Here is a 15,063-nt window from a genome sequence, read left to right on the forward strand (position 1 = left end):
CAAGGGAAAAAATGGAAAGAGTCATGCTGTTTTCATGGATGACACTGAAATCAAGTGTCTTCCATGAAAGAGCCATGGAAAGAGCCATGATGGTTTCATGAAAAACCCTCAAACCAAAGGGAAATGATAAAAGGTGGAAAGAGCCATGGTGGCTTCAAGGAAAACACTCAAACCAAAGTGAAAAGATGGGAAAAGCCATGATGTATTTGTGAAAAACACTCAAACCAAAGGGAAGTGATAAAAGGTGGAAAGAGCCATGGTGGCTTCAAGGAAAACGCTCAAACCAAAGTAAAATATGGAATGAGCCATGATGGGTCCATGAAAAAGGCTCAAACCAAAGGGAAATGATAAAAGATTGGAAGAGCCATGATGGCTTCATGAAAAACATTCAAACCAAAGGGAAATGATAAAAGGTGGAAAGAGTCATGGTGCCTTCATGAAACATACTCAAACAAAAGTGAAAATATGGAAAGAGCCATGATGGCTTCATAGGAAACACTCAAACCAAAGGGAAAAAATGGAGAGAGCCATGATGGCTTCAAGGAAAACACTCAAATCAAGTGTCTTCCATGAAAGAGCCATGGAAAGAGCCATGATGGCTTCATGGAAAACACTCAAACCAAAGGGAAAAGATGGGAAAAGCCATGATGTCTTTGTGAAAAACACTCATACTAAAGGGAAATGATAAAAGGTGGAAAGAGCCATGATGGCTTCAAGGAAAACGCTCAAACCAAAGCAAAATATGGAATGAGCCATGATGGTTTCATGGAAAACACTCAAACGAAAGGGAAAGGATAAAAGGTGGAAAGAGCCATGGTGGCTTCAAGGAAAACACTCAAGCCAAAGTGAAAAGATGGGAAAAGCCATGATGTCTTTGTGAAAAATACTCAAACCAAAGGGAAATGATAAAAGGTGGAAAGAGCCATGGTGGCTTCAAGGAAAAGGCTCAAACCAAAGTAAAATATGGAATGAGCCATGATGGGCCCATGAAAAAGACTCAAACCAAAGGGAAAAAATGGAAAGAGTCATGCTGTTTTCATGGATGACACTGAAATCAAGTGTCTTCCATGAAAGAGCTATGGAAAGAGCCATGAGGGTTTCATGAAAAACACTCAAACCAAAGGGAAATGATAAAAGGTGGAAAGAGCCATGGTGGCTCCCTGAAAAAAACTCAGACCAAAGGGAAATAATAAAAGGTGGAAAGAGCCATGATAGGCTCAAAGGAAAAAAACTAAATCAAAGGGTAATGGTAAAAGAAGGAAATAAACATGATGGCTTCATGAAAAACATTCAAAGCAAAGGGAAATGATAAAAGGTGGAAAGAGCCATGGTGGCCTCATGAAACACACTCACAAGTGGAAATATGGAAAGAGCCATGATGGCTTCATGAAAAATACTAAATCAAAGGGAAATGATAAAAATTAGAAAGAGCCATTTTGGCTCCAAGGAAAATGCTCAACCAAAGGGAAATGACAAAAGATGGATAGAGCCATGGTGGCTCCATGAAAAACACTCAAACCAAAGGGAAATGATAAAAGATGGGAAGAGCCAAGATGGCTTCATGAAAAACATTCAAACCAAAGGGAAATGATAAAAGGTGGAAAGAGCCATGGTGCCTTCATGAAACATACTCAAACAAAAGTGAAAATATGGAAAGAGCCATGATGGCTTCATAGGAAACACTCAAACCAAAGGGAAAAAATGGAAAGAGCCATGATGGCTCCATGGAAAACACTAAATCAAAGGGAAATGATAAACATAAGAAAGAGCCATTGTGGCTTCAAGGAAAATACTAAACCAAAAGGAAATGATAAAAGGTGGAAAGAGCCATGATGGCTTCATGAAAATCTGCAACACCCTTAATCTGTTTAGCATCTCCTCAATATTATTGGGGTTCTACTAAGAGAAGAGAGAAATTATCATGGATTTCAGGTTGTTTTCCTGATGACAGGTAAATCAGATCTATAACCTCTAGGTATGTCCTTAGTCTCCAGTTTCTGAGCAGTGACAAGCTAAACTAAAGCAGGCAAAGGCCTCTGCCACAAACTTGGGCTTTTGGGGAACAATTTATATTTTTTTTCCCCACAATTATTGTCAGGCTGTTTTAAGGACTGTAAGGGATGAAGCAACCACATTGCTGACAAATGGAATCAGACCACAACAGAGAGAATCACAACTGAACTTTTGATCAAGAGACTTGTCAAAATGAATTTTTTTGACTTCCAGCTGCATTTCCCCCTTTTCTCTCTGGCATCTGACCAGCATTTCCCCTGCTGCTCCCTGTGGTTCCCTGCCTATCACCCTGCAGCTTTGCCAACAATCTGACACCATCTTTGCCTTACTCCAACCCTGACATTATGTTCCTGGAGAAGGTTATGGAAAATAGAGAACACAAACCAACAGGAGGGAGCCTCCAGAACAGGGGCAATTCATTACTAAATTTGATGGTTGAAAGAGTCTTTTTTGCATTCCAATTTTATAGGGGAAGAAAGCCCGGACTAGCTCGAAGATTTCAACTTCCTAAAAGAGGTATAACTGCGGGGTAAATTAAATTAGCATGGTAAATTGGTGAAATTATTTACATTCCTTGAATAAATACAAGCTGTTTACTGGAGTGAGACACTCTGAAGGTTACAAAATTATTTGGAATTCTCAGCCTGGTAGAATAAAAACAGCAATACAATTAAAATCCACGTTAAAATTGCTTTAGCAGTTCTGAGATCCCAGCTTGGATGCAGCAGTCCAAGTAGATTAGCTGGATTCTCAAATTTCAAATCACAGAAGTGTTTGGGTTGGAAGAGAGCTTTTCAAGCTCATTTTCTTTTCTAGTGAAAGACATCTAGTGGACATCTTCCCAGCCCTGTCCAGCCTGGCCTTGGGCACTGCCAGGGATCCAGGGGCAGCCACAGCTGCTCTGGGCACCCTGTGCCAGGGTTTTACCACTGCCACTGTAAAAATAAATAAAAACCACAAGCTTGCAGGATTTGGCTAAAGCAATATTAGGGATTTGCTGTCAAGAGTTGTCAAAATGGCACTGAATATCAATGAGCAAAACCTGTAAAGAAATCCTTGCCTGAAAAATATCTACAGCACAGCCCTGAGATGTTGTGATCAAAGTTTCAAGAGTTTGGAACATGGAAATCCAATTTACTGGCCCAGAATGAATACAATACTTAGAGGATTAATGATGCCTTTATCACTGTTATTAATGAAGGGATGGGGCTGGTTTTGGGTTAAGAATGATTTATTGCTCAAATAAATATTTTAGTTTTAGAGGCTGTGAGGTTTCAAGTTTTGTGTTATAAGGTAATATATAACTTTTTAACTTAATAGATAGTTGCGATAAGGTTTATTTTGTTTTTCTCACTTATTATTTTTTATTTAATTTTGTTGTACTGTGGATATTTTTCTTTAATAGGTTTTATATATATATATATATATGTTTCTATTATAATTTTTAAACTTTTAGCATATTCTATACATCCACACCCTTACATCATAAAATCTTCACTTTTACTAATACAGTTTAATAAAATTTTCATTTCATTAATATAGTGCTTTACTTACTTGAGGTATATTTTTTCTTGTAATTATAGAAACATAAGTTTATGATTTATTTTTGGTTAAATTTTGTGTATTTTATTTCTATATTAATTTAAGCTTTTTCTAAGGTTTTAGGTCAAACTCTTCAGTGTCTGTAGAAGTTTCTGTTTTTCCAATTCCCACATGCCCTCATTAAAATTGCAGACTCCTCAGTGAAAGAAAGAGGCAACTTTTATTTATTAAAATAAGGAGGATAACACATCCCAGACAGCTCTGTGGTTTCAAATAAAAGAACAGAAAGTGTCCTCTCAAAGACCAATTTAATGAAAGAATTGGGGAATGGAGGGGATGTACTTTTTAAAAATTAAAAATAAAGAAATACAGTTTGCTTTGCAAAAGCTCCTCAAAGGAATATGATACATTCCCATAATTGTTCTAGTTCTGTATTAGTGCTGGATGGAGTGACTGCATCCAGAAGGAGGCCAGGAGGAAAATTTTAATAGTGGCTCAAGCATCAAGATCTAAAAATCTCAGCATTATGCTGCAGAAAATATAATTTTGCATGGTATGATTTTCATTCACAAAAACAAACAATTTAGTGCCTGTTAAATTTTTTTTTCCTCCTAAACTAAACCAAAACAGCCAGATTTAGTCATTGAAATTTCTATGATTTTTCTAACTAATAATTTTGCTCATAAGTCTGTGATACAAGGTCACTTTGGGCCTAATAATTTGTTATTATTGATGACAAATATCTCCAAATATCACAGAAACAGAGAATTCTCTCCCATCATGTCTGCACCTCCACAAGCCACATCTCCAGGTGTCTCACGCCAGATTTGAGGCAGAATCATCAGCTTCAGGGAGTTCCATTTGGGCAAACAAATCACAGATAAAACTCTAATATTGTCATCTCATTCTCAGCTATCTGATAACACAAAGCTCCTTTTTTCCCTAAGAACAGCAGCACTTTTACCAAGGTTTCTCATGACCTGAAAGTCTTTGGAGATGTTATTTTCTGGAGGTTCCCAGCCCTCCTTTTCTCCTGACATGTTTTGATGGTAACTTGGCCTTGATACTTTTTAAAACACTTTTTGGAATAGTACAGAAAAGCCACCAGGGAGCAGTGATCAAGATTTCTTGGCTCCAAAACTTCCATCATCGGGTAAAAAATTCCACCAACCCTAAGAAAAATCAAATCTCTAACTCTTCTGAGGAAATAATCTTGTGGGTTTGGCACAAGATCATTGTTTTTGTATTAAACTGCAATATTTTTAAAACATGCCAGAGAGTAAAGAGTTGGAATTTTGAAGCATAAACTTATTTTTAATATTTTTCCTGGTTTTTTATTAATTTGTTTTGTTGTTTGTTTACATGAATGAGTAATATTCAAATCTTTTATTTGGAGATATATTATGTAACCCATGAAGATCCAGGACATGCTCATGTGGCTCTGCCTTTAAATTCAATTTTTCAGCCAAACAACTGCTACACTTCACTTACACAGAAATGCACCAGCCAAAATAGGAGCAATTCTCCCAATTTAAACATAATATTGCATATAGTTCTGATAATAATTTTGCCAATATAATAATTTTGCTGGTATAAATTTTCTAATACTTCCTCAGTTTTTTGCTTTGCTGTTTTCTCCCCTCACATTTATGAGGCTGTTGATGTTCTCACTGAAAAAAACCCAAAGTTAAATTTACCCTGCCTTCCTTGGCATCATCCTTTTTAGACAAAACAGCTCTTGGGAAATGTGAGGTGTTTAAAACCAAAATGTTTCAAACAGGCTGAAATATTCCAGGAACTGCCCTGAGAGGGGTGCCATGACTTGGTCTGTTTCAACAGAAAATATTCCATGTTGGAAATAAATTCTGCTCTTCTGGGAAAGTCTGGCAGGCACAAAATCACCAAATTTGGGTCCTTCTGTAGCAAACATAAAACCCAAATCAATAACCCCAACTCCCAGCCATGTATTCTTTATTCTGGACTTCCTTCCCTTAATAAATCCGTTTTCCCCACGATTAAAATGTCAAGATGTGCCCTCCCTGTCTCAGAAAGGTTGCCACAAATCAGATATTTTATTTTCTACTCTCCCTGAAGGGCATCACTCAAAATCCACCAACACAAGCAAAGCACTCAGCACCTTTCCCACCCCCACATGATGCCATCTCTTGCTTTTTGCTGATATTCCACTGAGTTTTTGCTTACCTGACAACTTTTGTGCCATTTCGAATGACTTGGATATCAACTGCATAATTGCCATCAGCATGGGCTATCAAGTTGATTTCTGAAAATTCTGCCTATGAAAAAAAGACCCCTGTTAGTCAGTCTGGTTTATTTATTTTACCTTTCTTTTCCAACTCCCTTATTTTCAGCATTAGGGGCCTGAAGAGCTGACAATCTACATTTGAAATAAAATGATCCAGCAGTATTTGTCAAGTGTGACACATCACTTTTCAAAAGGTTTTAATCCAAAGAGAGCAAAAGGTAAAAAAAAAAAATGTTGTGGACATGGATTGTGGGGCAGCAGCAAGTGGATGCACAGAAATGTAGGGATTATATTTTTGCTTTGCACAATGTTATCAAAGAGATTAATACAGGCTCAACATTGACATAAAGCTTTGAAGAAAAGCAGAATTAAGATAACATTTTCTTATAGAATTTGCTGTCTCACACTGCTCACCCTTTTGATTTCCTTTATGTGCAATTACTCTTTTTAAAAAAGACCTGGTGCTAACGAGCAATTGTCTCACAAAATTCCCAATTAAAGCTAAACTTTTTCAAAAGTCTTCTCACCCTGGAAATGTGGAATTTAAAGGGAGCTGCTCCCATCCTCTGAATCTGCAGGGATTTGAAAGGAAAGGACAGGATGTTTTACATTTATCCCCAGCCTTTCACCAGCTTAGACTCTCAAGGCACTTCACAATAACATCACCCAGCAGAAGAATTGAAATGCAGCCAGCTGTCTCCTGGTGGATAAATAAAAGTGTCTTTGCTGTCCCAGGCAGCAGCACAGAATAGAGAGTGTCACAATCCTCGTTAGCCTGCCCCTGAAAAATGGAATTACTGCGAGTCTTCCTGGGGCAGAGCCGGGAGCGTTTCACACCCTGCAGCTCAGGGGAGGGAGGGCTGAGCTCTTCCTCCCCCTGCTGCACTCAGGGCTTGGCTTCATCCAACCCAGACACCCTCACACCTCCTGGGATGCCTGGGACAGCATTCCCAAGCTTATTGCAAGCACAGAGCAAATGGGGAGAGGATGAGATGAGATCGCTGTGTAGGCACTGCAAATGCCAGACTGAATCCACTCCCAGGCTGGGAGGGTTCCTCCAATTAATAAACCACTTTAAAAGCTTAGTGTGTGATGGAAGGTGTTGTATGTAAAGGCAGAGTGGAAATGGAATAAGCACTGCTGCAATAAATGGTGTTAGCAGCAGGACACTGCAGTAGCTGCTGTTTGTGTGCTGGTGTGTGACAAAAGGGTTTGTGGGGCTCAGAAAATGGCAGGCTCTCTCTGATGAAAGCTTCAGCAGCACAGGAAGGGAATTCCAGCTTTACCCCGAGTTTTTGCTCCTGTTAAAGAGATGGGCTGTGCTGTCAGCTGCCTGCCCTGGCCTAGGTGGGAATGGAAAAATCAGTTTTCTTCCTTTTCCTGCCTCTCCCTCAATACTCCTGAAGCCCCCTGGCGAAGCTTTCCACGCTCCCAAGCCAAGGGCATCAGATGTTCAGAGGGGCAAGGAGAGGGTGCTGTGGCATTACAGAGAATTCACTTCAGCTGGATACACACAGTTAATGACAACCTTCCCTCACTCCTTGAAAATCCAATGAGAAATCAGCTCAAGGACTGATGCTTTGCACAGCAGCATCTATCTGAGCAATTCAAGATTCAAAGCAGTGAAAAGACTCCTTTAAATCCCTGGTTTCAGCTTAAATAAAATAGCCAGAATTGTGGTGCACCCTAAATGATATCTCCACGCCTATTCCTATTTATTATGGATTTTTTTTTAAATCCCCCACAAGCTAGCACTGCACCCAGAGCACATTTATATTCCTGAGTGGGGAATTAGGGATACAGAGGTGCCACACAGAATTCATGGAGTGTCTGGGAACTTCACAGTCTCTAAGCAACAACTCCTGAATACAAGATGTTTTTCATGCTGTGAAAATTATGGTCCAAATCCCCTCAGAAGAGCCCCCTTTGGGTGCCAAAAAAGGGCTGTTGTGGTTTAACCCCAGCTGGCAGCTCAGCCCCATACCCATTCCCACCCAGAGGGTAAAAGTGGGAAAACTTTATAACTTTGTACCCAGCAGAAGGGTAAAAGTGGGAAAACTGTGGGTTGGGATAAACAGAATTCAAGAGCTGAAGCCAAAGCTGTGAGTGGAATATAGGAAACTCAGCAGCTCCAGGGGGGGAAATTAACTCTGCTCCAGCCCAAACCATCTCATTTCCTGAATTGTGAGATGTTTGGGGTACAAAGATTGTGAATTTTTCTGTACACAAATGCACAGAGAACCATGGAATCACTGAGATTGGAAAAGCCCTCTCAGATAATCTCCATTCTCATTAATCCAAGGCCACCTCCAAACCCTGTCCCCAAGTGCCACATGCACAGAGCTTTTAAATCCCCCCAGGGAGGGATTACATTCATGTATTAAATATAAGTGTTTCTATACATGCACAGATATAAAAATAACATTCAGGCTAAGCCAGTTACCTGTTCCACCTTTATGTCATACTCTCCATGGACCTTTTTCCCACGAAAAGCCTTGGCCCTGCAGGAAAAAAGAAAAAAAAAAAGGAGAGAAAATCAAGGATGTATTTATCTGTAATCAGTGTCTGTAGAAAACTTCCTGTATTGCCTTCAATGTCCTGAAAACACACAAATATACTAATTAAATCCACCTGCTGCACATGCACCATTCCCCTTCTTTGCCACCCTTGTATTCTTCACCCCATCCCACAATATTTTGTAATAAAAAGCACGATGGGATTTCCAGCCCTGAAGTGAAAATGCACTGAAATGATGAAACATCAGAAGTACACCTTCCACAGCTGTTAAACAAAATAAAAGGAGTCCTGTTAAACAGCTACAACCTTGCTCTCAGAGTCAGCAGAGGCAGTGGAAATTCATTTCCCTGTGAACAACCTCCTAACAACCACTCACCTTCATCTCTGTCCACATATTTCATTCAGAAAAACTGGTTTATTGGGAATCCTGTGCTCAGAAACTTTACATTGCTTTTCAAGTGCCAGAGAACTGCTGTTGTCAGATATTTGAGTGTCTGCTTGGTCTCCTAATCAGTTTTCCTTCCTCTAGGCTGACTTGGTATGAGATAATTAATGTGAAGGAGAGTTTAGGAGCAATTATCATGCACCAGGATTGCTGGGAGAGAACAGAACTGAATTCACTGATCCAGCCCTTGTATCCCTCAGGCTGAACGTGTCTGCTTTGGACTAAAGGAGGATTTCAACAAAAAAGATAAATCTGTTGATAAAAAGGAATTATTCTGACACTGATCTCGTTGAAGGAATTTGGGATCAGCCTCTCTGAGTTTTCTTTGCTCAAGCCAAAGCTTAGGGTGCCTTCCCTGCTTTTTTCTTGTGCAAGGAAAAAATTATGGCACAATTCAAAACCTGAACATCACCTCACCTGTCAAAGAAGAGAAGCTTTGTGCATTGCATCAAACAAAATGCATCTAACAAAATGCATCTAAGGCATTACATCTAACAAAATGCTGTTGTATTGCATGAAATCTACCTCCCCAATAGAAATACATACATTAATAATTTATTCCTGCTGTGATCCAGAAGAATTTCACCACTGGTTTCAATAGTGGATAAACAAAATTTCTCAATAATCAAATGTAAACACTGCCTTGGGCAGCATTTCAGAAGGAATAAGGGTATTTCTTAAAGATGTTTCTTAAGAATATGGATAATGCATGGTAGAAGTGTTTATACAGAAATCACACAGTAAAATGTTGCCCAACCAATAATTCTGTATAAACATGCAAGTGGGAAAGAAGAAAACAAAGAAGAAAGCATATGTATTATTATTTTTTAAACTATTCTTGCAATAAATACACAGGAAAGATGAAGTTTGAAATCCATTGTTCTGTTCTAGGAGGTGCACACTCATTTAGTGTTACCAAATATTTATGCCCATATAAAAGTAGAAGTTAAATATAGACCTAACTTACAGAAATAGCATTAATCACTTGTTTATCTTGCCAAATTTGGTTTGGAATGCTATAGGAGGAAAGTGAGCATCACCTCTTGGAAGCTTTGGGGGTTCTGGATCTGTTTATGGGAAGCTGCCTCTTGAACATTGAAAAACCAGTTTAAATATTCAGTTTCTTCAAATTTATGTGGTAAGTACACAGAGATTAAACCTCCCCCAAAAGCTGCCCTAACACAAATCAGCAGCTGGCAGCTCTCTGGGAGAGGGAATGGACCTGGGAAAGCACAGAGAGCCCAAGATTGTGAAATCCTTCCACTCTTTACTCCAGTCCACTGCATGGATGTGTTAGTGAGATAACCAAAATACTCATTAGCTGTTAATTAGTGAGATGCTATAACTCTAAATTCAGCCTTTCTGCCCAAACATGAGGCAATCTCCAAAGAGCTAAACTCTGGCATGATTCACATTTCAATAAATGACTTCAGCTCTGAAAATAAACAGGAGTAGTGGGGACTGAAGTTAAGCAATCTGAGCCTTGAAAACAAACCTGACATTCAATCATTTCAAGAGAATCAATTTTGCAACAGCTTTAGCCAACAACTTTTAGAAAAATGTATAATATATCACGATATTCTCCAAATGCTGGGCCATAGACTGCAAGAATTTATCTGGGTGTCTCTTGGAATTCCCTGGCTGGGAATTTCAGATTTCCTGTGCTGACTGACCCCCAGGAGAACACTGCATTGACCTGAGGCTGTGGAGAAAGCTTCAAAATTAAATATTAGAACTGGGATTGTGGGTGTGTGGAGTAAATAAAAGTGTGTGATATCACACAGTGGAAAACTTAAAGTTTTAAAATATAATAATATATATAAATCAAGATAAAAGTCTTAAAAACTAATCCTTCTTCTGCACCTTCTTCTTCATAAGTTTAAGTAGTGTTGTGTAATTAGATTTAAAAAAACCACAATGCAAAGCACAATTATTTATTTAGTTAAAAGTAAAAATAATTTGTCATTTCTTAATTAAACAGTTTATCCTTAAAAATACTTATAAAAATTCAGCTCCATTTTCAGTTTATTAAGGTACTATAAAACTCACAATTTGTAAAACTCTAATATAAACAAAACTAGCAAACATCTAAATCCAAACAAGGAACATCATCTTACACATTTAACCCAAAAAAACCCCTAAAAACTCCACAGGTATCTCTGAAGAATAACTGAAGGTTTCAGGACTTGAAGATTTCAGAACAAACTCCAAGAATTAGTTAGCATGGGGTTATTGTGAAACAGAACCAAGTTTTCATTTTATTTACTCTACCTTGGAAATTTATTTTATATATGTGTGTGTGTGTGTGTACATATATATACACACAAAGAGAATAGCCCAAAATATTTTATGTGCATATATAATATATTTATAAAGAATATTCCCAAATATTCTAGATGTATATATCATATATGTGTGTGTGTGTGCATATATACTGAATATTCCCAAATATTCTATATGTATTTTATATATGTGTGTGTTCATATATGTGTGAGTATATATGTGTGTGTGTGTATATATATACACACACACAGAGAATATTCCCAAATATTCTAGATGTATATATTGTATGTATATGTGTGTATATACATACATACAGAATATTCCCAAATATTTTATATACACATATCATATATATGTGTGTGTATATATGTATGTGCATATGTATATATATGGAATAGTCCCAGATATTTTATATGTATATATCATATATATATATATATATATATATACAGAATATTCCCAAATATTCTAGATGTATATATCATATATGTGTGTGTGTATGTGTATATACATGGAATAGTCCCAGATATTTTATATGCATATATAATATATATGTGTGTGTATATATATACACAGAGAATATTCCCAAATATTCTAGATGTATATATTGTATGTATATGTGTGTATATATATATACACAGAATATTCCCAAATATTTTATATGTATATATCATAAATGTGTGTGTATATATATGTGTATATGTATATACACAGAATATTCCCAAATATTTTATATTTATATATCATCTATATATATACAGAATATTCCCAAATATTCTATGTGAATATATTATATATGTATGTGTGTATATGTAGAGAGAATATTCCCAAATATTCTATATGTATATATCACATACGTGTGTGTGTCTATACATATACAGAATATTCCCAAATATTTTATATATATAATATATATGTGTATCTGTAGATATACAGAATATTCCCAAATATTCTATATGTATATATCACATATGTGTGTGTGTCTATATATATACAGAATATTCCCAAATATTTTATATATATAATATATATGTGTATCTGTAGATATACAGAATATTCCCAAATATTCTATATGTATATATAATATGTATATGTGTGTGTATATCTATATACACAGAATATTCCCAAGTATTTTATATATATAATATATGTGTATATCTCTAGATATACAGAATATTCCCATATATTTTATATGTATATATAATATATATATGTGTGTGTCTATATACATATACGGAATATTCCCAAATATTTTATATGTCTATATCATAGATATGTGTGTGTGTATATATATACACATATACAGAATATTCCCAAATAACCGTTTCACTGGAATTATCAGTGAACTCCGTGTACAGATACTGACAGCCAAAGGACACAGACCCAGCCAGAATTCCATGGACTTTAAAAGTGTCCCAGTGACAGGCCAGAAAAAGCTGAATTGAAACAAAATCTTGTCTTCAAGTGAAGATTTCAAGCTGAGCCCAGTCTTAAATTCAAATGGGATTAGAAATAATTTGTTCTTTAGTTCAATTAAAATAGACTTCTGTAAATGCAGGAAGGCCACAAGCTGCTGTTAACAAATCCAGTGTGTGATAAGATCTGCCCAGCATTTTCATTCTGTGGGAATTAAACCCCATCCCACGGAGGCCAGGGGGGATTTCTGTGTCAGCATCCACGTGCTCTGCAGCTGGCAGTGCCAACATTGGCTGTGCTGCCTTCCCCACCAGCCAAGCTTTGGGTAACTCACCTCTGATCAGGTTATCCTGCTTAAATAGAAATTAACCACAGTCATTTAAAGCTTTCTTTTATTTACTTGTTCCACATTTCTGCAAAAAAAGACTGATATGAAACAAAACAAAAAAAAATCCTACTTAAAACCTGACCCTGATGTTCCTAAATGTTGCTGGGATTCTGTCTGGATTTGAACCAGGTCCTTTTTGTGTCTGCACGGTGCAGTTCCACCCCTGGCACCTGCCCCAGCCCCTCTTTCAGATCAAGCAGTGATGTTTTCTCCAGGTGTGACCTCACCCAGAGATTGCCTCAGAAGGAGCAGCACAAAGGAAATGTCAGAGCGCACCAGACTGTGACCCTGAGTGACTTTTGGCTCTGGGAGTGCTCCCTGCTGGGCTGGCTTCCATCAGATTCATCATAATCTGCATTAGCTGCAAATCTGCACAGCAGTGCCTTCCCTGGCCCTGGGACAGCACAGGTGGTTCCAGAAGCTTCCATGGCTCACACCTGCACAGCCCTGCTTTGCTGCTCAAATGTCCTCTCCATGGCAAGGACACAGGCACTGCCCTTCAAAGCAGGAGGTGACAATTCACAGAAACCCAGCTGAAATTTGATTTATTTCCTACATTTTCCCCCAGCACGGCAGGCAGAACATGACTGATGCCCTTCTCCACTCTCAGTCCATCATTTTGAAGGGGAAAATAAACTGCTCATAAAAAAACAACAACAACAAAAAAGGTGCTCCTGCCAATATGTCTGAGTCCTCATGGTGTCTCTGCACCTGAAATCAATGCATGAAATATTTCTGTACCAGAGTTTTCAATCATAACAGATGGGAAGAGAATTGCTGGGAACAAGGACAAGGATTCCTGTCCTGGTGGATCTCAGCACAGTCCTCCCAGCTGGCCTGCCCCTGGCACTGGCCCAGCTCATTCTGCCAGGGTTTCTGTGTCCCTGAGCTGCCCATTTGGAGAGGAGCACCCTGAAAATGAGAATTCCAAACTCTCTGTGCTGCCAGGCACTGCCCCCAGGAGAACACTGCACTGACCTGAGGATGTGGAGAAGCTTCCAGAATGGAATGACAGGACTGGGACTGTGGGTGTGCAGTTTGATCAGAAGTGTGGGATCACAGGGTGGGAAACTCAGAGTTTGAGGGTTTGGAATACAGTAATGGATAGAAAGCAAGATGGGGGTTCTAGGGTGGAGGCTGCTCCTTCTTCTTCACCTTCTCCTTCTTCTTCACCTTCTTCACCTTCTTCACCTTCTTCTCCTTCTTCTTCACCTTCTTCACCTTCTTCTTCACCTTCTTCTCCTTCTTCTTCACCTTCTTCACCTTCTTCTTCACCTTCTTCTTCACCTTCTTCTCCAAGGGTTTGGGTGGTTTTGTGTCATTGGATAAAAAAGTCCAGGTGGTTGGTTATTGGGTTAAAAGTAACAATAATTTAAGTGTCATTTCTTAATTGGACAGTTTATCCTTCAAAGGCCTTGCAGAGAGAGAGAGAGACACAGCTCCATTTTTAGTTTGTGAAGTGGTGCAGAGCTCAGGGTTGGTGAGGCTGTGACAGAGTTAAAACTAATAAACATCTGAGCCCCAACAAGAAATTCCATTTCACACATTTAATCCCATCCCTGGCAAAAAAAGAAGGAGATAAAACTCCACACAGGAGGGCTCAGCTGACACTGAGCAGGGCAGGAGAAGGCTGCAGGCACCACTGCTCCTCCTCTGCAGGGATTCCCTGCCCTCCCCTCTGCAGCCTGGAGCAAAGAACTTTGTTCAAAACTTGCTCAAAACCCAAATATGAGGGTCCTGCCTGCACCCTCATCCCCTTCCCCACTCCCTTCACCAGCAATGGCCACACTCCTGAAGAACCACAGTAAACACTTCCCAGTGGAGGATTTCCCTGCCCAAAGAGATCCAGCTCGAATAAACTTATTTAAAAGTCATTTAGTAGTTACTAAGTAGCAGTAACAGTGGTGGTTAAAAGTTTTCTAATAGTTACTTTATTCTAGCCTAGCTAGGAATAAAGAACACAATTTTATTAAGCAGCAATTATTCCATTTCCCTGTCCAGCTCTTGCTAGAAAGGTGGAGGGGTTTTTTCACAATAACTTTATTTGTGGCACCTTCAGAGGCTTCCATAACCTCCAGCTCAATCCCTTTTTTATTCTCCTAACTCATTGCCATCCTTTTTTTTTTTAACAAGTTCTCCCATCCCTTGGCATGTACCAAACCCCCTCTACTCTGATCATTTGAACTAAACAGAGCC

General features: G+C 38.5%; 1 protein-coding gene across 1 annotated transcript in view; it reads right to left on the reverse strand.

The window, feature by feature from the left end:
* Window positions 1-15,063, reverse strand: part of SYN2 (synapsin II) — a gene marked incomplete at both ends in the record, with an annotated part of 180,097 nt that overhangs the window by 106,000 nt on the left and 59,034 nt on the right. Inside the window, 2 exons of the mRNA XM_084214216.1 lie at window positions 5,758-5,849; window positions 8,262-8,319. Coding sequence (XP_084070342.1) covers window positions 5,758-5,849; window positions 8,262-8,319 — 150 coding nt within the window. The remainder of the gene's footprint in view (window positions 1-5,757; window positions 5,850-8,261; window positions 8,320-15,063) is intronic.

Source organism: Fringilla coelebs, assembly GCF_963513975.1.
Source record: "Fringilla coelebs genome assembly, chromosome: 13".
NCBI lineage: Eukaryota > Metazoa > Chordata > Aves > Passeriformes > Fringillidae > Fringilla > Fringilla coelebs.